Source organism: Capra hircus, chromosome 1, assembly GCF_001704415.2.
Source record: "Capra hircus breed San Clemente chromosome 1, ASM170441v1, whole genome shotgun sequence".
Taxonomy (NCBI): domain Eukaryota; kingdom Metazoa; phylum Chordata; class Mammalia; order Artiodactyla; family Bovidae; genus Capra; species Capra hircus.
The window spans coordinates 133,691,367-133,714,477 of NC_030808.1; the positions used below are offsets into that span (position 1 = coordinate 133,691,367).

Below are 23,111 nucleotides of genomic sequence, written 5' to 3' on the forward strand. Positions count from 1 at the left end.
GTCCTAGTAAAAATAGCAAATAGGTAAATTAAAACCTGCATTTGCAATCAAAACCTGCATTTTGTGCTGCTTCTTTCGCGATATAGGTCCTGGGAGGCATTCCCATCCCACAGAGATCAGTTTCATTAAAATTAAAAATCTGACATACAGTATAGACTTATTTATCCAAAATATTATAATTTAACATAAAGGACATTGTTCCATAGTCTCCTCATTTTTTTTTTTTTTTTGTCTCAGCTTTATCAGGTAGCAGAGTAGAAAATGGAGTGGCTCTAAAAACTACTAAACCAGCCACTACTTGCACTACAGAAAGGCTTTTCTGTTATTTCAACTTTTTTCTTAAGGTCATCTTATGATGCTAATTAAGGTTTTCTGTTTAATTTTAGGAAACCTTGCCCCTCATTGCTTTATGACATGAGTATCCCAGGAAAGGCTCATATGAGAGCCGTTACACTGACACGGTTCCCCCATTAACCAACCACATATTGAGTGAGTTTGCATTGAAGAAACAGATGCTATAAGGGAACAGCTATATCTCCATTCCTGTTTTTGCGAGGAATCTCAGAGGAGGTGAGAGCAAATGAACATTTACCAAGGATCCACTGGGTACTCTGCTGGACACTTGGTATATTTAAAACCGTTTGATTTTCACAGTCATACCTTATTAGAAGTAGGTTCTTATTCTTGTTCTATAGATTAGAAAACTAAGGTTCATGAAGTAAAAAATCTCACCTGGTTTACCTAATATATTAGCAGCAGATTCTGGATTTGTACTTCAGTCTCATTGCCATCCAAGTTTGTACTCTTTATATTACATCAGTCAGATTTTAATGCAAGGATCCCACCATTTGCGTTATTAACTGAATGTAACTTTATTGGAACAGATTTTCTCCCCAAATCAGGTAAAAAATATTTCACTAAGATTCAGAATAATTGATTCTATTTCATCAACTTTTATAGTAATTTGTATCTTGTTACATTTTACAGGACTTTAGAAATGTATTAACGCACTTTCAATACAATATTTTTCCTTTGATCTCTACAATCAATAGTCATGTGATATAGACAGAGTATAATATCCTATTCCCATCTGACAAATAACAGAGCCTCAGAGAGGTAAAGTGACTTTTCTCATAAGTTAATAATTTGGCCAGGACTCACCATGTTTTCTGGCTAAAAATGCAGCCTTGTTCTTATAAATGATGAAGGGGATCACCCTTCAGAATTATCTACTGTGAAGCTCTATGCTTTGAATTGTTTGTCATTAGAGCTATGGGACCGAGTTATGCTACACGTTTTGAAATGTGATGAAAACATTGAAAAATAAAGCAAGGAAAAAATGATTTTAGTGTGTGTGTCATTGAAGATAATGATTACTGGTAGAATAATGCATATCAAAAGCCAGTACAAATAAACAACAACAACAAAAACTGAATAATGTATTTCAAATGATGAGGCATTCTAATTTACTAAAATAATTTTCTAATACTGAGAACTATTGTAGAAAACCAATCATTATTTTAGAATAATAGAACCATAGCATGTGTAATAACAAGTAATTTAGGAGGAACATAAGCTCCCTTAAAGTGATACTAAGGAACCAGCCCCTCCCCTTTTCCAGGCTTTCGTTCCCACCTTTCACCCCATTCCATCCACTCCTGTCCCAGTGTTTCCTGGCCAGATCTCTGCCCTTCTAATTTCTCCAGGTAGAATATCTAACTGCAAAGCCATTTCCTACTATTTTATCAGTGATGTTGGTTTAAAAGCATATGAACTCACATTTCTGGGCAATGGAGGATGGAGCCTCCCTGGATTTTCTGCCATCCTCTACCATCCTTGTGCATGCTCAGTCGCTCAGTCATGTCTGACTCTTTGTAACCCCATGAACTGTGGCCTTCCAGGCTTCTCTGTCCACGGGATTTCCCAGTCAAGAATCCTGGAGTGGGTTGCCATTTCCCTTTCCAAGGGATCTTCCCAACCCAGGGATCAAACCTGCGTCTCCTGCACTGGTAGGAGAATTTTATTTTTTACCACTGAGCCACTGGGAGAGATCCTTCAAGTGTGCAAAATTCTCTTCCAAAGAAGTTAAAAAAAAAAAAAAAAAAAAAAAAAAACAGTGGTGCCTAAAGTCAAGGCCCCATGGCCACTCCTGGCTAAGTCATGGGCCAGAGCCCTGGGGCGTGTTTTCAAAACATACATCTCTAATAGTCAAGAAGTAAAAAGATGTGTGCAGACAAGGCAAGTATCTTGTCCCATCTGGCATGGAGTAGCAAGATGTGAAGCTGCTGGGTCAGGCCCAGGAAGAATTGGGCTGAGGCTTTGCATGTTAATAGAAAACTCTCAGAAGGTTAATGAATGGAAGGTCAGCCTTGCTCTTGTCACTTGGGTCACCTCCTCTGACTTCTCCCCACTGCGCAGTTCCTTGGCCAACAAGAGAAGAAAGGAACAAAGATCTGACAGGTTACTTTGAAAAGCCAGTCACTGCTGACCAAGAAAAAAAAATATCCACCTCCAAGAAAGAAAGAGCTGGCCAGGAGGAGAGGCAAGCAGCTTGTAACTCACAAGCTGAATCCATGGACTTTGAACTTTTCTTTATGCCTTTCCCCCTCCTTTTTATCAAACACCCAGATGGCATGTGTTCTCTAAGTGAGCAGTATTAGTAGAAGTCTCCACGGATCTTTTTACCAGAGTCTTCTTTTCCCGTTTTGTACTCTCTCACTTTCTCACAGGAAAAGGGTTTCCTTGAATGCTTTTGTGGGAGGATTAAAATAAAATCTTCCCTCTGAAATCCTCCCCACACATTCCCCCGGAGCTAGAGTATATGCAGGATGAGGCAGCCAAGTGACCTGTGATCAGCTCTCTGCCTGCTCTTTCCCTTTCTCACTTTGCTCTCTCTTCCTCTCTTGCTTACACTCTGACTCACTCTTTCTTTTACCTCTGGATCTATAAACTGCTCTGGAAGAGAGCTCCTTGGCTGCCTTCAGATTTTTAAATTCAGCTTTCCCAGAGGAGGTATAATATGCTCAGCCTTGATAGGGCTGGTTTTGAGTGACTGGGGTCTTCAGAAAATCACTCTTGTTTGCATGTGCTCTCAGAGGGCTGGATGGAAGGGCCTGGTTTTCCTCTCTTGGATAAACAACTTGCCTTCTAGAGATTCGCTAGCCCCAGAGGCCTCTCTGTGAGGAGACTCTGCCCTGGGCAGGGCTCATGAATCAAGCCCTCTCAGGTCCTAAATGCCCTACCAAACTGGGAGCAATCACTTCCCTGTCCCCAGTACCAACTTCTCTAATGACGCAGAGGAGGCCTGCAGAACTAGAGGGAGATTGCAAAGACTCCAGAACCTCCTTCTTAAAAGGACACAGGTCATTGGATTTAGGGCCCATCTTAATCCATCCCATCTTAACTTGATTATATCTGCAAAGACCCTATTTCCAAATAAGGTCACACTCACTGGTACTGAGATTAGAACTTCAATGTAACTTCTTTTGGGGAAATACAATGCAACTAATAACAGGGCCCTTCCAGGGTTAACATGACATGATTTTACTGGCCTGCACACCCTCTTCCCAAAACCAGCCTGTTTACAGTTGGGAGCACACTAATGCACACACTACTTTCTGACCTCTCCCATTCTGATCTGTTCCCCTTTCTGGACAATCCTCAGCCTCTGAGCCCTTGTAACCTTATTCATTTACCCATCCATTCACCCAATCCATCCTTTCATCCATCCATCTTGTAAACAGTTACTGAGTACCTTTTCTGTGCCCAGTGTTACTGCTGAGTTTGCCTGTAACTCATCCAGAATTACTCCACCCCTTCTCTCATCTCAGCTGAAAGCCATCTTTCTTTTCTCTAAGCCATGGCTCCAACTTGTATTTACTAAGCATCCAATCAGGAAAGTAAGCTTATATCTTGGTGAATGATTTACAGATACTACTGTCAATCAACATATTAAATATAAATAACATTTATTCTCCTTCCCTAGCAGAGGTCCTTGGCTCTTGCAAAAAATCAATGATCCTTGATTGACAGATTCATTGACTTCTTGACTCACTCTTTGGGACTTCAGCTGAGAAGGTGAAATCTGTCTCCCCACCCTCTGCTGGGTGTGCTTCAATCCAGGCGCCCTCAGGTTTCAAGCCCCATTTCTGCATAGGGGCCCCCAGCCTATTCCCTGTGGGTATGGGTCAGGGTCTCATTTACAGCCCCTCCTCTCTTCCTACCCCCAGTCCCACCCCTAGAGCACAAAGGCTGGAGCAAAGCTAATGGGAGCTCACTTGGGTTGCTCACGGTCCTATCCCATGAAGCTGACTCACCTCTCCTCACCATTCCCAAATCATCCCTTTTGAAAGTTTTTCCTCCTGCACAGCTGATTTTCCCCTATCTGTGCTGCGCACCAGCTTTCCCAGCACTCTCCTCCCGTCCACACCCTGTCCTTGCTGGGATGGTTGGCTTCACTCTTTCCCTAATGAACACCTTTCCACCTCTGAGTTTCAGCCCAGACATTCCTTCCTCAGAGTATGTAACATATGCTTGATATCTGTTTCACCATGGCACCTAACAATTGTAATTACAGCATGCAACAACTGTAATTACATGGTTAATTGCATTTGTTATTTAATGTCCATCTTTTTTGCTAGGAAGGAAATTCAAGGAGCTCAGGAAGCATCTGTTTTTTTTCATTGCCGTATTTTGTACACAATAGGTGCTTAATATGTATTTACTGAAAATGACTGGTGGAGGCATTGCAGGGGCCTGCGCTTTCCTACAGGTGGCTGGCCCGTCCTGCATGATGACAGGCACACAGGGAGGAGGGCTTTGCCTGGCTGAACCCACCATCAGGCTTAGAGCAGAGAGAAGTGCTGGCCGAGAAACCTGACCTAGGCCTCGCTCTACTCCCCAGGGTACGAGCTGGCTCAGGCTCTGAAATCCCATCCTGATTCCACTCATGCTAATAATACACTGGCCTTACTAATAATAATTATGCTGAGTCTTTTTCAAAAGGGTATTTCAGTCAGGGCCTAATATCCCTAACTGAGCATCTGGTGACAAAGTGATCCTGGGAGAGACAGCGGTGGAGCAGGGGCAGGGTTGCTGCTGGAAGAAGAGTGATGTCAGTGGCCGAGCAGGGGCTATGGAGGTGGTATTTGAATGATTCAACCCTCAGCTTAATTAATGCAACTAGGGAAAGTTCAGGGGACCGGGATTCAGTTTCATTCTGGCTGCAATTAAAGGAGTTCCCCTCTTTTCTTTCCTTGTCTTTGTTCTTCTGCACTTTGTCATCCACCCAAGAGAGAACCTGTTACCCTAGTTCAATGATTGAAAGAAGAGCAAGAAACCATAATTTGAAAACGGCCTCCTGAGGGAAGCCCAGGATCAGACCAGGAGGAGAAGTATGATTTAAATGCAAAAACTGCCAAGAAGGGTGAGGAGAAGTGAAACCGGACCTGAAGTCCCTGGACAGAAAGCCGGCACACCTTTCTCATTCAGAAGGACTGAGTTCCTAGCCTGAACCCAAGACATTAGGCAGAGGGACAACCTTCTTAGTGGCAACTTCTGAATGAGAAACTGCAGAGTGCAGACAGAGGGGCTCTCTCCTGAAGCCTGGAAGGAGTGATTGTCTCTGAGGTAATTTTCTGCTTTCTAGCATGTTTTAAGTATTAAGTATACTATATAACAAACAAAACAACAACAAAACAAAACAAAAAAATAACCCCCAAACAAAATAGAATGCTTTCGCAGCATCACTCACTTCTCAGTGGTAAGGAAAGGGACAGCCTAGCCCTCACCCCACGGCAGCTGGGAGGGTTTGTGTCTGCATGTGTCTGTCTCAAGGTAGCACTGGGTGCATGTGTGTCCCTCTGTGTCTTTGATTGTGCTAGGGTATCTGTGTGTGTATACTGCACCATATCTGTGTAGGTGCCTGTCCACACGATGTGTGTGATGCTGGTGGAAGTCACTCACCACAGGCTTTGAAAAAAACTCATATATATATTCACACACGCTACTGAGAAAAGAGAAAGCAAGGGAATTCCAGGAGAAAACATCTACTTCTGTTTCATTGACTGCCCTAAGCCTTTGACTATGTGGATCATAACAAACGGTGGAAAACTCTTAAAGAGATGGGAATATCAGATCATCTTACCCGTTTCCTGAGAAACCTATATACAGGTCAAGAAGCAACAAGTAGAATTTTATATGGAACAATGGACTGACTCAAAAGTGAGAAAGGAGTATGACAAGGCTGTATATTGTCACCCTGTTTATTTAACTTATATGCAGCATACATCAGGTGAAATACTGGGCTGGATGAGTTACAAGCTGGAATCAAGATTGCCAGGAGAAATATCAACAACCTCAGATATGCAGATGATACCACTCTAATGACAGAAAGTGAAGAGGAACCAAAGAGCCTCTAGATGAGGGTGAAAGATGAGAGTGAAAAAGCCGGATTAAAACTCAATATTAAAAAGCTAAGATCATGGCATCGGAATTCCCATCACTTCATGGCAAATAGAAGGGGAAAAGGTGGAAGCAGTGACAGATTTCCTCTTCTTGGGCTCTAAAACCACTGTGAATGATGACTGCTGCCAAGAAATTAGAAGATGATTGCTTCTTGGAAGGAAAGCTATGACAAACCTAGACAGTGTGTTAAAAAGCATAGACATGACTTTGCCAACAAACGTCCATATAGTCAAAGCTATGGTCTTTCCAGTAGTCATGCACGGATGTGACAGCTGGACCCTAAAGAAGGCAGAGCACAAAGAATTGATGTTTTCAAACTGTGGTACTGGAGAAGACTCTTGAGAGTCCCTTGGACATCAAGGAGAACAAGCCAGTTTAATCCTAAAGGAAATCAACCTTGAATATTCATTGGAAGGACTGATGCTGAAGCTGAAGCTCCAATACTTTGACCACCTGATATGAAAAGCCAACTCAAAGGAAAGGACCCTGATCCTGGGAAAGACTGAAGGCAGAAGGAGAAGAGGGTGATATAAGATGAGATGTTTGGATAGCATCACTGACTCAATGGACGTGAAGTTGGGCAAGCTCCAGGAGATGGTGAGCGACAGGGAAGCCTGGCATGCTATTGTCCATGGGGTCGCTAGGAGTCAGGCACAACTTGGTGACTGAACAACAACAACATTATTGATACTGCGGGGATCAGGCGGTGCCTGCCAATGCAGAAGACATAAGAGATGTGGGTTCAGTTCCTGGGTCAGGAAGATCACCTGGAGGAGGGCACAGCAACCCACTCCAGTATTCTTGCTTGCAGAATCCCATGGACAGAGAAGTCTGACAGGGTATGTTCCATAGGCTCATAAAGAGTTGGACACGACTGAAGTGACTTAGCATGCACTTTGATGCTATATCTAAAATATAAACTACTAAGAACCTACTGTATAGCACAGGCAACTTTGCTCGGTGCTCTGTGGTGATCTAAACAGGAAGTAAACCCAAAAAAATTCTGAAAGAGATGGGAATACCAGACCACCTGACCTGCCTCTTGAGAAATCTGTATGCAGGTCAGCAAGCAACAGTTAGAACTGGACATGGAACAACAGACTGGTTCCAAATAGGAAAAGGAGTCCGTCAAGGCTGTATATTGTCACCCTGCTTATTTAACTTATATGCAGAGTACATCATGAGAAATGCTGGACTGGAAGAAACACAAGCTGGAATCAAGATTGCCGGGAGAAATATCAATAATCTCAGATATGCAGATGACACCACCCTTATGGCAAAAAGTGAAGAGGAACTAAAAAGCCTCTTGATGAAAGGGAAAGAGGAGAGTGAAAAAGCTGGCTTAAAGCTCAACATTCAGAAAACGAAGATCATGGCATCCGGTCCCATCATGGGAAACAGATGGGGAAACAGTAGAAACAGTGTCAGACTTTATTTTGGGGGGCTCCAAAATCACTGCAGATGGTGACTGCAGCCATGAAATTAAAAGACGCTTACTCCTTGGAAGAAAAGTTATGACCAACCTAGATAGCATATTCAAAAGCAGAGACATTACTTTGCCGACTAAGGTCGGTCTAGTCAAGGCTATGGTTTTTCCAGTGGTCATGTATGGATGTGAGAGTTGGACTGTGAAGAAGGCTGAGCGCCAAAGAATTGATGCTTTTGAACTGTGGTGTTGGAGAAAACTGTTGAGTCCCTTGGGCTGCAAGGAGATCCAACCAGTCCATTCTGAAGGAGATCAGCCCTGGGATTTCTTTGAAGGAATGATGCTAAAGCTGAAACTCCAGTACTTTGGCCACCTCATGAGAAGAGTTGACTCATTGGAAAAGACTCTGATGCTGGGAGGGATTGGGGGCAGGAGGAGAAGGGGACGACCGAGGATGAGATGGCTGGATGGCATCACTGACTAGATGCACGTGAGTCTGAGTGAACTCCGGGAGTTGGTGATGGACAGGGAGGCCTGGCGTGCTGCGATTCATGGGGTCACAAAGAGTCAGATACGACTGAGTGACTGAACTGAACTGAATCCCAAAAAAGATGGGATATATGCATATGTAAAGCTGATTCATTTACTGTACAATGGAAATTGATACAACATTGTAAAGCAACTATACTCCAACAAAAATTAATTTAAAACAAAGTTCACAGAGGCTTCCTATCTTCACCTAGAATCCCCCTAACCATCTGTCACCCATGAAGGCTGGAGATTACACCACTGGCTCGTGGTGAACAGAAAGTCTGGGCAGCCTGGACGGGAGATGGCTGGCTGTGCTCCCAGCTTTGCCCTCAGTCCCCCACTGGTTCAAGGACAGTGATACAGGTCTTCCACTCCTCCGGAGTGTGCCCAAGCAAAGGCGGCCTCAGATTGTTTGTGGTACCCGCTTCCCCTGTGCAGGGTGGGCTCAGGACCTGGCAAGGGGAAGGGGGAGGGCCTCTAAGGCTGAGGTTCTAACCCCTCCATTGATTTTCTCTGTCGATTCCCTCTTTGAAAGTCTCCCAAGCAGGTTCCTAGAGAATAAAAGACTCTCCATCTCAGACATGCCCCTCAGGCACCCTGGACAACTTCCCTTCCTTAAGCACTTATTGACCTAAAGAAGATGGAGGCTAAACAAGTGCAATGTACAAAACCTCTGGGTGCTGAACTTCAGTGGCTGGCCAGTAACCATGTCAATGAAAATGATGGAGGTGTTAATTTGTGTAAGTTTGGTGCTATGGCATAGACGAATCTTAAAGCTGAGGGTGATTATCAGTCTGTCTCCAACTCCTAAAAACTAACCTCAGGATCTTCAGGACTGATTTAATCAGTTACACTTCCCACCCCCACCCCCATCCAAAAGAGAGCTGATGAATGGGGCAGGGGTGAGGGGTTCAGATCTGGGAAATGGGTCATTAGGGGGAGCAAAGTAGCAGGGTTAGGTAAGGGTGCTGAGAGCTGGAGGCATATGCTGGTGTGGGGCTCTGTGGTGGGGACACTCACAGGTGCAGTGCCCTCTCTGCCTTGTCAGACACAGGTGATGCTGGACTAAGGCAGGGGGGCTCCAGTTCCTGCAAAGACATGGTGCCCAAGGGACCTGCATACTCCCCGGGGCTTGGGGAGAGAGGAAGAGGTCTAGGATGATGGAAAACACATTTTCTTTTCTAGTTTAATTGGACAGGGATTCAGTATCAGATTTACTCCGATTTTTGAAAAATAACTGACATGTCTTGCAATGTAGGTTTGTGAGGAAATTTATGCTTCCTCAAACAGTTTCAATGCAGACATTCTAAAAGTGTGGTCCAGCATTAGTGATATCAGCATTGTCCGGTTCTTGTATGAAATGCATATTCCTGGGCCCTATCTCTGGCCCACTGATCAGAAATTCTGAGTATGCGACCCAGAAATCTATGCTTTCCTGGCCCTCTAGGCCATTCTGGGGCACAGGGAAGTGAGAACCATGGGGGATTTGGGGTTTTTTTTTAGTTTTTTTTTTTTAATGTGGACCATTTTTAAAATTTTATTGAATTTGCTGTAATATTGCTTCTATTTTATGTTTTGATTCTTTTGGCCATGAGGCTGCACCCCTGGCCTTGGAAGGTGAAACCTTTCAAAATTCTTCCATGCCAATCCTGTCACGAGGGCCCTCAGTTTTCCTTTTGAATATCAGCTTTTCCTGGGTTTCTGGAAGCTCTCTGTTCTACTGTTTTCTGTTTTGGAATGACTCAGAAGAGGAAACAGAGAATGCAATGGCAACCCATTCCAGTACTCTTGCCTGGAAAACCCCATGGACAGAGGAGCCTGGGAGGCTGCAGTCCATGGGGTCGTGAAGGTCAGACACGACTGAGCGACTTCACTTTCACTTTTCACTTTCATGCATTGGAGAAGGAAATGGCACCCCACTCCAGTGTTCTTGCCTGGAGAATCCCAGGGACGGGGGAGCCTGGTGTGCTGCCGTCTCTGGGGTTGCACAGAGTCGGACGCGACTGAAGCGACTTAGCAGCAGCAGCAGCAGTGTTAGTTGCTCAGTCATGTCCGACTCTTTATGACCCCATGGACTGTAGCTCGCCAGGCTCCTCTGTCCATGGAATTCTCCAGGCAAGAATAGTGGACTTGGTTGCCATTCTCTTCTCCAGGGGATCTTCCCAACCCAGGGATTGAACCTGCATTGCTGGCAGATTCTTTACTGTCTGAGCCACCAGGGAAGCCAAAGCATCATTTGAATCCAAATCCTGCATATTCCTACCATGTTCAAAGACTTATTTTGCCACCCCAGAGTGGGAGAGAGTTCTAGAGAGATCTTTTTGCCACCTTCCCAGCCCACAATCCTGAAGACATGGGCAGCATATCATGGAATAAAGGCCAATTTTTTTGTGAAAGGAGAGGCCCTAGAGACTTCAGCAGGAATCGATTGTGGCTAGAATGGATGCTGTCTCCTGGAAACACAGTGAGGATGCAGGCTGTGGCTGAGGCGATAAGTCATGGGAATAATGGGAAAGCAGAAGACAAGGGTCCTGCCTCCATGGCGACAGGCGACTGGAAATTCATCATGGGGAACAAGGGCCTCTGCAGAGCACATGGTGGAGTGGATTCAGGAAGAGCCCTGGGGCCAGGTGCCCCAGAGATGGCTTCCGGGGACAGGCTGACCCTTGTCCTGCAGGGAGGGTGGACCCTCCATGTCCAGTGCCCCCGGGGGGCCACTGTGTCTGACACAGATGGAGCAGATTCTAGCGGGAGGGGCCCAGCGGAGCCATCCCAGTGTCCGTCTTCATGGAAAGCAGGGGTGGCAGTAGGGAGTGCAGTGTGTGAGGGAGAGCTGGGCAGCCCAGAAGTCGGCTGGCTGATCACCTGAGAAGATGGATTCTGCTTCCTGCCAGGAAGGGCAGATGCCCAAGAAGCAGCTCTGTTTGAGGTTCACAGATGGGGACAGTAGGCAAGGAATGTCAGCTGACATTTGAACAGAGAGAGCCGGAAGGAGGGAGGCACAGGCAGGCTAGGACAGAAGGGAGCCTCAGGAAAGCAGAAACACCAGAAGCACACTGGGAGCCGGGGCTGAGACAAGAGGGTTGAGAGGCAGGCAGAGCAAAGGGGAAGGGGCTCGGGAAGATCAGAGGCACCTTGAAGACAGAGTGCACTTCATATAAAACAGGGAGGCCTGCAGGGAGCAGCTTGAGGGAAGGCGCAGGCGGGGCCAGAGACTTCCTAGAGAGATAGCCTGGGGCTCTAAAGGATGGGAAGGTTGACACTGCTTTAGCAGAAGCAACCTGCCTGAATACTAAGGAGCGAAGATTCTGCTCACAAAGGGACTGGATGGGGCCTCTTCCTACTGATCAGAAAAGAAAGCCAGGCATGATGGAGCAGAGCTTTTGACTTACCCAGCAGAAAGCTGCTACATAGAGAGGGTCCGTGGAACCCTGTGGGGGCTCTGTCCACCAGTGTGGGCTGAGAAAGGGTGAAGGTCAGGTTTGTGAATTCTGTTTGTGAGCCCCAAATGCAAACAGTTAACCAAAGATGTGGTACTTTCCCTGATATGAGTGCCTTTTTGTGCTACTAGTATGTGACCTGTGAAGTCAAACACTGAGTCTGGGTCTGTAACTCAAGCATGGTGTCATGGACTAAATGTACATGTCCTCCCCAAATTCATATGAATTCATGTTTATATTTATCACATAACCTCCAATGTGATGGTATTTGGAGGTGGGGCCTTTGGGAGGTAATTGGGTCTAGAGGAGGTCATGAGGGTAGAGACCCCATGATGGGATTAGTGTCCTTATAGGAAGAGGAAGAGAGACCAGAGCTGCTTGCTTTCTCTGTCTCTTTCTCTTTCTCTGCCCCTCTCTGCCATGTGACCATACAGCAAGAAGGCTGCCAGCTGTAAGCTGGTAAGAGGGCTCTTGTCAGGAACTAAATTTGCCAGCATCTTGATCTTGGACTTCCCAGTCTCCAGTTTCTCCAAAACTGTGAGAAATAAATGTTTACTGTGTAAGCCACCTAGTCTATGATATTTTGTTATAGCTGCTTGAGTAGACTAAGACACATGGAAATGTTATTTTGAATACCCATAACGGCATTCAGACATATACCTGCCAAAAGGAAAGTGGTATAAATTGTACAGGTGTTAGAGCCCAGCTAAGCTCATAGATCTGTCTCTCTGGAATGTTAGGAGCAATTCAGAACTCCTCCCTGTTTTAGTAGGCTTATTTCAATCATAAGAGCACAAAGGAGCAATTCTATCTGTTCATTATACCAGGAGCCTGATGGGAAGGAAATGCTCCTGGGGCTAGAAATAGCAATTTAAAACAGAGAAGGAAGACCTGGGGGGAAGCATGGTAGAGAATTAAGACAGAATAAGAGATGAAGGCTGAGGGCCTGGTAGGAAAAACTAGAAAACTTGAATAGCTATGACTGAGGTCTTCACTTATAAAGTGAAACAAGATGTATTAGAAGCTGATGATGTTTAAAAGATCTTGAAAGAATTGCATAAATAGGGAACTTAAGATGGAGCAGAGCTGGCTGAAGGGCTATTTCATGGATCTGCTGATTAAGGGTCATTAATAAGCTGAAGGTTCCACTTTTAGTGTGGAGGAGTATGCCTCTGACAAACAGATTCTCTGCAAATTAAAATACAAGAGAAGAGAAAGGAAAGAAGAAAAAAAAAGAAAGGAAAAACTACCTGAAGGTTCTAGAAACTGAGCAGCACAAGGTGAGTCTTACTTTTTGCAGTTTTGCCCTGGGGTAGCTGTCCACCCAGTGGCTAAAACACTAATGGAAAAACTACCATCTTTCTGGCTGAAGAAACCAAGGGAAGGAGTCCTGGATAATCAGGGATGCTGGAGAGCTGGGGAAGAATCCCTCAACACAAGAGAACCAGGGACATGGAATTCCAAATTCTAGGTGTAAACTTTCCTCAATTCTATGGCTGACTCCTGAACCATGCAAGCATAAGATAGACTGAAAGCCACAGGAACTGAGCTGTTGCCCACTGCAGACATAAAAGAGTCAGCAGGTTGAGTATAACATGTTCATTTCCTGCTATATCAAAAACATCAATAATCTTTGGGTCAATGTTACAGAAGTCAGAGTCTCTACACCATATAAAAACATTCACAACACATGTAATCCAAAACTACTAGACATACAAAGAGCCAGAGAAATGTGATCCATCTTCATGGGGAAAAAGACGCCAACCCATGATGACCTAGATTTATGATAGTGGTTACTATGGCTGTGTTTAATGGGGTAAAGAAAAATATAGTTATGATGAATTAAAAAAACATCTCAGTGAACAACTAGAAAGTATAAAAGAAAGATTCATAAGAAAGTACAAAGCTAAAAAAAATACAATATCAGAAAAAAAATCTCTTGAGGGAAATTTTCAGAAGAATGGAGATGGTAAATGAAAGAATCAATGAATTTAAAGATAGAGATGAGGAATGGAAAAGAAAACAATGTGGAAAATAATGAACAGAGCCTTAGGAACCTGTGGGACAGTCTACACATTGGTAATTATAGTCCTAGAAGGAGGGAAAATGGGAAAGGAAATAATATATGAAGGACTGTGGTTGAAAAATTCCCAAGTAATAGTGAAAGACATAAATTTACAATTTAAGAAGCTTAAAGAATCTCAAAAAGATAAATTGGGGGGTGGGGGGGAAGACATGACTGGGCACATCATAGTCAAGTTAAAAACTGAAAATAATGGGAAAATCTTAAAAGCAACCAGAGAAAAAGTATATATATATATATATATATATATATATATATATATATATACACTTTATATATATATCTCCTAGGGTAACCATGAAAATTGTGAAGAAGTAGAACTGAAAAAATGCATAGACAAATGAAAGTTAATAGCCTGCCCACCTCTGCTTAAAGATGGGGTGGTGGCAGTGATGCAACATGGCCTAACCTCCACATCGCCCAAAGGCCAGCAGAGCCAGTTGGCAAACATGACAATTCTTTTCTGGATCTTTGGGAAGGAAAGGGGAAAGAAAGAAGGAGAAATGGGCTTTCTGGAACATCACAAATGACCTAATCTGTGTAGGGAGTCAGGCACACTGTGGGGCCAGGTAGAGAGCCTAGGTGTCCCAAGCACTGGGCTCACAGTCTGGAGACTGGACTGAAGGACCAAAGCTGCGTGAACAGGCTCTGAACTGAGCAGCTCATTTGATCACTTTGGGCCTCAGATCCCTCCTCTGCAAAGCGAGGGGGAAAGATTTACAGCAAATTCTTAGTAATTAATTGCCTCTCTAGAGGAAAGGGACAGTGGAGCATTCATGCTCCTACTTTATTTTTGTGCATTTGTGTTGGTCACTGTCGGGCTTCTTCATGCTCAGAATGAATCCCTTTGCCCTCTTTGTCCTCTCCTGAGTCAAACACATTTACAGCCCCTGTTTTGATTCTTGTCTTTAGGCTGATGACTCCTTAATGCACATCCTTTTTGGACTTCTCCCTCATGCTCCAAACCCATAACCAGCAGCCTGATTCAGCAGCTCTACTTAGCCTATGAGCACATAAAAGTCAAATTTTTCTAAACAAGAGTCTTTCAAAATTTTGTATCAGAATCATCCTGGAATCTGTGCCTCTGGGCTCCTTATTAACTCCAGGTAAACCTGATACCCACCAAAATTTGAGCAATACTTATTTAAATGAAACCCACAATTCATTCAAAACCTGCTATTTCTCTAACTGGTTCCTTTCCAGCATTCCCATTCAATCAGAGAATGGCACCACCATCCACCCAGAGGCACAGTCCAAGATGCCAGGTGTCATCCTTGGACCTCTGTCAGCCTCTCACCCAAGTATCACCCACTATCAAGTCTTACCCATGTTTCTCTCCTGATTTCTCTGGGTTTCATTCACCCCCACTGCCCTTGGCCTCCTAACACACATTGCTTCCACTTTTGCCATCTGTCCTCCACATTTGAGTCATGGTAAATGTTTTTAAAAAATATTTTATTTTGAAACAAGTTTCAATGTCTAGAAAAGTTTCAAGATTATTACCAAAAATGCCTATACATTCTTCATCAAGATACCCCATTCAAATTCTTAAAAATTGTCACAGAAATGCCCTATAGGGATCATATATATTACCCAGTTATCATGCCTCTTTAATGCCCTTCAATCTGGAACAGTTGTTGGTCTACTTAACTTTCATGACTTTGAAATTTCAAGATCATAGGTTAAGCATTTAATAAAGCATATCTCAATTTTAATTTTTCTGATGTTTCCTCATGATAAGACCCAAGTTATACATTTTGAACACAGTATCTGAAATGCTGTTTTTTCACTGCATCTTCTTAAGTGGCACAGTGTCTGTTATTGGTGGTGTGAACTCTAAACATTTGATTCAGATGGTGTTACCAGATTTCTCTGTAAAGTTACTTTCTCCTCTTTTGTAATACATATTTTGGGGGAAATACTTTGAGGCTATGTAAGATCTCCATTTCTCTCTCCAGTTTCACCCCAAGTACAAGCATCCATTATGTTTCTTAACTATTAATCTGATGGTCACCCAATAGTGATTTTTCATATCAGTGTTAACTCCACAGTTCCTATCTTATTCAATAGGTTATAATCTGTTACCATCAGTATATATTAAGTTCTAAATTATCCTATATTTGGACATTGGGAAGTCCTTCAAGCTGAGTATTGTGTTCTTTTGACATATTACCATTATTTTTTGAGTACTGTCTTACTTTCTGGCACAAAACAAGGTATATACTTCCTCTGTCTAGGCCCTGGAAGGGGCCATTTAGCTAGTGAGTCCTGGTTGCTTTTAGTATAGAAGAGAATATAGAATCCAAGATCTGAGTGCCAGGTGTATTTTTTTGCTACAAGGGTGCCATTGCTTTGAGGCATTCTCAGCCCATATTTATTTACCTCTTTTTATACTGAAAACCACAAGTTTCACACTGATACCTCTAATTCCAGTTCAATTTTTTTAAACATGGAGAGGCTATTTATTCAACAGCAACTTTGAAGACAAAGCCTCAGAAGTCTGAGGGGATACATTTTCCTTATTTCTACTTCAGTTCACATAATTCATTCTAGCTTTCATGGTTTCCATATTTGTACCTCCTTTTCCAAAAGCTTCCATTATCTCCAATATAATTTTCAATATCTCTATGCATATAGCTAATATCCCAATCATATTGGGTTTCCAGCTCCCTCACCTGTGAGTCTCAATTCCTGCTAGGGTTTACTTCTCTAGGTCACGACATCTACCTAACCTGGGACTGCCAAATGGCCTTTTGGAGAAAGAAGGAAGGAAGGAAGCCAAGAGAGGTTTTCTGTTTGTTTATAAAGAAGGGAGGGAAGATATTAGAAAGAAAAAGCAAGAGGAAAAACCAGGTTATTTTTCTAAAATGGAAATTAATCACCTTTGGGTCATGTGTGCGCATCGGTGTACACCCTTCTCTCCCCCCACCCCTACCCCCATACACAGAATGACTGTTTATTGCTCTAAGGCAGTAAATTCCATCACAAATGTCCAGGAGGCCCCATCTAATGTAACTACTGCTGACCTCATTGGTCATTTTCCCTTCTTTATCCAAATGCCAAGTACAGGTGTCCTCTCTCAGCTCTTCTAAAATTCCACCTTCCCTATCGACACAAGTCCTTTGTATGTACTACTTATGTTTCTCAGTGCTCTAACCTACCTTATGCATTTGGTTGACTTTGCTGGAGCCCATCTCCTCTGAAAGCTCTCCTTAATTCCCCTAGATCTAATAAGGCTGTTTTTCTTATGTATTATTTTCTTCATGCTGTCACAGAATACAGTGACTCTCATCTCAACTGTCAATTGTGCACTTATTTGTGAATGCATCTGACTAAGCTTCCCTTTCCTCATTCCGTTGTGAGTAATGTGAGAACAGTAATGCTGTCTCTTTTCAATCCTAATTGTGCCTCCAGATTGTAGCCCAGGATTGGCACATAGTAGATGATCAATAAATATTTTTCATGTGAATAAACTGCATTTTTAGAAGCATAAATAGTTTAGTCATCAAACATGATAATTTTCTCTATTTTGAATAAAAGGAAAAACATGGAAGAATAATATGGTAAAATGGATCCTGAAAGCTGTTAGGTTTAGGAGTTTATCTAGTTCATCATTTAGAAGAAACACATACAAAGTCACAACAGATGATCTAAATAATGTGTGCAGGACAATAACATAGGAAGCTTTACATCTGAGAAATTTTCAGTGTAAGGCATATACAGATTGTATGTTTGGTTCACATTATTATTTATGTGACTCAAGGTCATTAAAATGTCAAGCTTTCCAAATGTAGAATAGCGTTCCATTCAAAACTCATATGTGAGTGTATATGTATTACTAGGTAGTTTTAGGTAGATCACTAGACAAAGCGGTCTTAAGTTGAAAGAAAATACATTTGAAAAGAGCCAAGATTTTTTAAAGATGAATGAAGATACCTTAATTTATCCAAACAGTAAAACTCTTGCTAAAATTAATATAATCAGAATAATACTGAAAGTAAAACTTTTGATAAAGTTACTATAATTAGAATAATATGGTTGGCATAAGAATAAATAAATTGACCAACAGAGGAGATTTTAGAATCAAAACATTGTTTATGTAAGGAACTTAACATATGACAAGAATGACATATGAGCCAATAAAATTTGGAAAATATTTCAATAATGGTGTTGATATAATTTTCTATATTTACCTGCATAAAAACACAATAAAAATATATGTCCTAACATATTCAAAATCATATTTGAGAATAGCCCTGCTGTCTACCATCAAGAGAATGGATAAATAAACATAGACTGTTACAGTAATTAAGAAAAAATGACTGCTTCACTCAGCAACAGGAAAGGATCTCATACTCAGAATGCTAAAAGAAAGCAGTCAGGCATGAAGAGCATTCTGATTCCATTTATGAGGAGTTCTAGAAGAGACGAAAGAAACCTATATTTGAAAAAAAGTCAGAACAGCAGGCACCTCTGCATTTGGGACAGAGGAAGGACATGAGGGAACTTCCTGGTATGACGACCAAGTTCTCTATTTTGATAGAATTTTGGGTCACACAGTTGCATGCATTTGTTAAAACTCTGTAAATGTACACTTAAGATCTGTGTACTTCTTTATGCAAATTGTGCCTTAATCAAGGAAAGAAGTATAAACAAATATATATACTCTCATTAAAAGACATATGCCACAGTGTTTACGGGTGATGTGTACTAATGTCTACAACTTTTCTGGAAACATATCAACAAAACAGGGTGGAGTGATGCATAGACAGAGGAATGGATTAAATAAATAGTTACATGATAAATCAAACTTGTCAAGATAATAAAATAGTATAGAAAATTTTTAAAAGCATTTTATAACCTTGGGATGGAGAGAACTTTTAGAATAAGCCAAAAAATCCAACAGGTAGAGAAAAAGATAGATATTTTTGACCAAATGAATATGAACCACTTTCGCAAGCCAAAGGGTATCATAAATAATATCAAAAAGACAAGTGTATTTTTTTAAATACGAAAAAGAATTGTACTGGGACTTCCTTGGTGGTTCAGTGGTTAAGAATTAGCCTTCCAATGCAGGGGACATAGTCTGAGCCTTGGTCTGGTAACTAAGATCCCACATACTGTGGGACAACTAAGCCTGAGTGCTGCAATGAAGGTGCGGAGCAGACAAAAAGAAAAAAATAATCTTTATAAAAAAGAATTGTACTTTTTTGTACAGGAAAACATGAAGGAACTAACTGTATCATATATGGCAGAAAAAGGGTCAATATCTCTACTATAAAAAGAATTCCTATACATTTCTAAGAAACCAGAAAGTAACCCAGTAGAAAAATAGGTAAATACATGTATAGATGATTAGTGAAAGAAGAAACATGAATCCCAATAACTATGCAAAAAGATCTCTAGGAGTCAGTTGAAAATTCAATGAAAACAAAACGAGTTATCATTTTTCATCTTTGGATTAACAACTTTTAAAAATATTGATTACTTCCAATGCTGGTGAAGATGTTAGAAGATGGGCACCATATATCCTTAGTGGAGTGTGAAGGTTTACAAACTTTCAAAGTAGCAACCTGGAGTAAGAATCCCCAAGAGACACACAAGACACAGAAAAACAGGCACAGTATGATCCCATTTTTATAAAATAAAAAATTTCTTTTTGAACAAAGATACAAGTGTGAAAGCAGACACATCTAATTGTTGAAACTGATGCTTCAGCACAGGAGTTGGTAAACCATTGCCTAAGTACCAGATCTGGCAGGTCACCTGCTTTTTTACAGCCCAGGGGCTAGGAATGGCATTCATACATTTTTAAAGGGTTACATTTTAAATGGTTATATAATCATGTACTTAATATCCTCATTTGGCCTCTTAGCCAGTAAAGTCTAAAATATTTTCTATATGGCACTCACTTCAGGAAAAGTTCACCAAACCCTTCTTTAAGGGAATTGTAGGTTCTTATTTATCCTTTTTTCTTCTCCGTATTGTTCTGACTTTTGTAATAATCAGGTATTGTTTTTGCAAGTTTAAGGGATATAGCTGGTGGGTAGATTAGGAAGATCAGTCACTTGTGATGCTGTTATGAATGGATGTATGAAGACAAAAGGAAACCAGGGAGACTCATTAGGAAGCTACTGTAACAGTCCAGGTGAGAGAGAATGGTGCTTTGGAATAGGGTGGGGTCACAGTACAGATGTGAGAGTTGGATCATAAAGCAGGCTGAGCACCAAAGAATTGATGCTTTCAAACTGTGGTGTTGGACAAGACTCTTGAGAGTCCCTTGGACAGCAAGGAGATCCAACCAGTCAATCCTAAGCAAAATCAACCCTGAATGCTCATTGGAAGAACTGATGTTGAAGCTGAAGCTCCAATACTTTGGTCACCTGATGCAAAGAGCTGACTCATTGGAAAAGACCCTGATACTGGGAAAGATTGAAGGCAGGAGGAGAAGGAGACGACAGAGGATGAGATGGTTAGATGACATCACCAACTCAATGGACATGAATTTAAGCAAACTCCAGGAGACGATGAAGGACAGGGAAGCCTGGTGCGTTGCAGTCCATGTGGTAGCAAAGTCAGACACGTGACTGAACAGCAGCAGAGATGAGAAGAAAGGAGCAGACTTTATAGATACCTATAGGAATAGGGTAGGGCTGCTCTGGTGGCTCAATGGTAAAGAATCTGCCTGCCAATGCAAGAGATACTGGTTTGATCCTTGGGTCGGGAAGATCCCCCGGAGAAGGAAACAGCAACCCACTCCAATATTCTTGCCTGGGAAATCTCATGGACAGAGGAGCCTGGTGGGCTACAATCCATGGGGTCACAAAAGAGTTGGACACAAATTAATGACTAAACAACAACATAGGATTAGTGGAAGGATTGTACTTGGATGGGGAGGCACAGAGAGAACTCAAGACTGATTCCTAGGTTTCACCATTAGGAATGGTGCAACTACTGAGTTGAAGAGATGGGGGAGAGGCAATTGGAGAGTAAATCAAGAGCTCTATTTAGGACCTGTTAAGCTCTAAAGGGAATTGTGTGAACTAGGCAGTTGAACACAGATGATTATAGCTGTTCAGGCTGTAGAGGAAGGGGTTGAGATAGAAATATAAATTTGAGAGTACTCATCATGTTGTTGTTGTTCAGTTACCAAGTTGTGATACTTATAGCTTTCTGGAAGTAATGGAGACAGAGAAGACGACGGAGGCAGGACACAGATGGGCTCTGGGTTAGGCATTTACAACTGGCCTCCCGTTTACAATTCATGGGCAGGAATGAAAGTGGGCTTCAGGCTGGACACTTACAACTGTTTGCACTTAGCCTCCTGTTTGCACTGCCTGAGACAGAAGATAGGTGGGCCCCCAGGTAGGCATTTTCAATCAGTCTCCTATTTGCTCTCCAAAATGGAAATAACAACAGAAACAGGGAAATAGCCAGATTTTGTCTCTTGTGGGCACCTTAAAATAACCAGCATGGCAGGAACAGAGAAGGGCTAAATTTTGTTTGAGTAAAAGATCAAGAGATCACATATTTCCCTCCTTGGGGCAAGGGAGAGACTACACACTGCAGAGAGAGATTCTTTGGGGGTCAAAAGTCAGGGGATGCCAGGTCATAATAAGTTTGGCTTCTATCCTCCCAGACGCTTTTGTGTTGAAATCCATCTTGGCTAAGGAGTGCACACGCACCTAGGGGAGGGTCACAGAGTTCGGCCATGTGTCTTATGTACTCTGCTTTTGCAAAAAATGTTTTACTTTTCTCTTTACCTTCCACCTCTTCATCAGAATTCTTTCTTGTCAAGGTAGGTAAGGACTGGGGATTTAGGCTCTAGTCACACTTCTGTGGTCTAGTGGTTAGCACGTTTGGTCAGGGAACCAAAGTCTCATTTCCAACTACCACTCACTGCTGCTGCTTTCTGCAAGCTACCACTAGCTGCTGCATGTGCCCCAAATCAGGACCAGGAATGTACCTGATGACACAGTGCTCAACCCAACCGGAGCCCGCTCCCCGTAGATGATGTCTTTCATGCCACTGACCAAATGTTTGGACTCCCCCAAATCATCCTTTTCAAAACATCCTCTTTCATTGGCCAGGAACAGCATGGCTTCAGAGGAGACACCAACACTTCCTCACAGCCTGTGCCCTAACAGTTGCCTGAACAACCAGTGGCTGTCATTTCTCCCGGATGAATGGTCCACCCGGCATTTGGCTTCCCCAGAGGACAAATGAGCCCTGGTTCCAGTCCCTCCCTGTATGCCCCACCATGGGTCCTCGCTATGTGCAGCCACTTTTTACTCCTGCTGTGCTTTGATCTGAAAAGACCCAGAAGGACTCACCAAGGAGCTGGTGTAGGTGGGATCTGAGGTGTCATCCTGGAGGTAGCGGGAAAGGCCAAAGTCAGACACCTTGCACACCAAGTTACTGTTGACCAGAATGTTCCTTGCAGCTAGGTCCCGGTGCACGTAGTTCATCTCCGCCAGGTACTTCATGCCCGCGGCGATGCCCCTCAGCATCCCCACCAGCTGGATCACCGTGAACTGTCCGTCATTTTGCTGTAATAAGACACCAAAGGCATCCAGATCAAGACTGGCTTCAGTGGTTACAAGGAAGCCAAGCTGCCAGGGTCCCTCTGCTAGTCACTTCTGTCAGTGCTGGACTAAGCTGCTTCCACCTCCTCCCGGCGCCCCTCCCATTCTCTTTCCTCTCCTCCGATACTCCGCCTTCTTCTGGCCAAGCCTCGTGGATCCCATCTTCAAGTTACATCTCAAAGCCATTCACTCCTCTCTGCCTTCACTGCCACCATTCTAACCAAGTCATCTTCATCCATCACCTGTAACAGCCTCCCTCCACCTGCTCCCCTCTGAAATCCCTTCTCTAAGGGAAGTTAGAGCCATCCTTACAAGACATAAATCCAGTCATGTCACGGGCTGGCTTAAAGCACTCTACTGGCCTCATACTGCATTAAGGGAAAGTGCCAATCTCCTCAGCTTGGCCCACAGGGCCCCAGGGGATCACCTTATGCCACTTTGTCTTGCACTCCCATGCTGAAGGCACAGTGCCTGATGACCTTTCAATTCGCTCCCTGGCCAGGCCCTTCCTGCCTCAGGGCCCTGATACAGGCTCTTCTCTGCTTCTCCCCCATAGTCAACACCCACTTGCCTCAAATCTC

At 43.0% G+C, this 23,111-nt stretch overlaps 1 protein-coding gene across 2 annotated transcripts in view; it reads right to left on the reverse strand.

Moving 5' to 3' along the window:
• The window catches only part of EPHB1 (EPH receptor B1), a 453,923-nt gene that overhangs the window by 31,250 nt on the left and 399,562 nt on the right, over positions 1 to 23,111 (reverse strand). For both annotated transcript variants that reach the window (XM_018050923.1, XM_018050926.1), the window contains one exon: positions 22,279 to 22,494. In XM_018050923.1, coding sequence (XP_017906412.1) covers positions 22,279 to 22,494 — 216 coding nt within the window. The remainder of the gene's footprint in view (positions 1 to 22,278; positions 22,495 to 23,111) is intronic.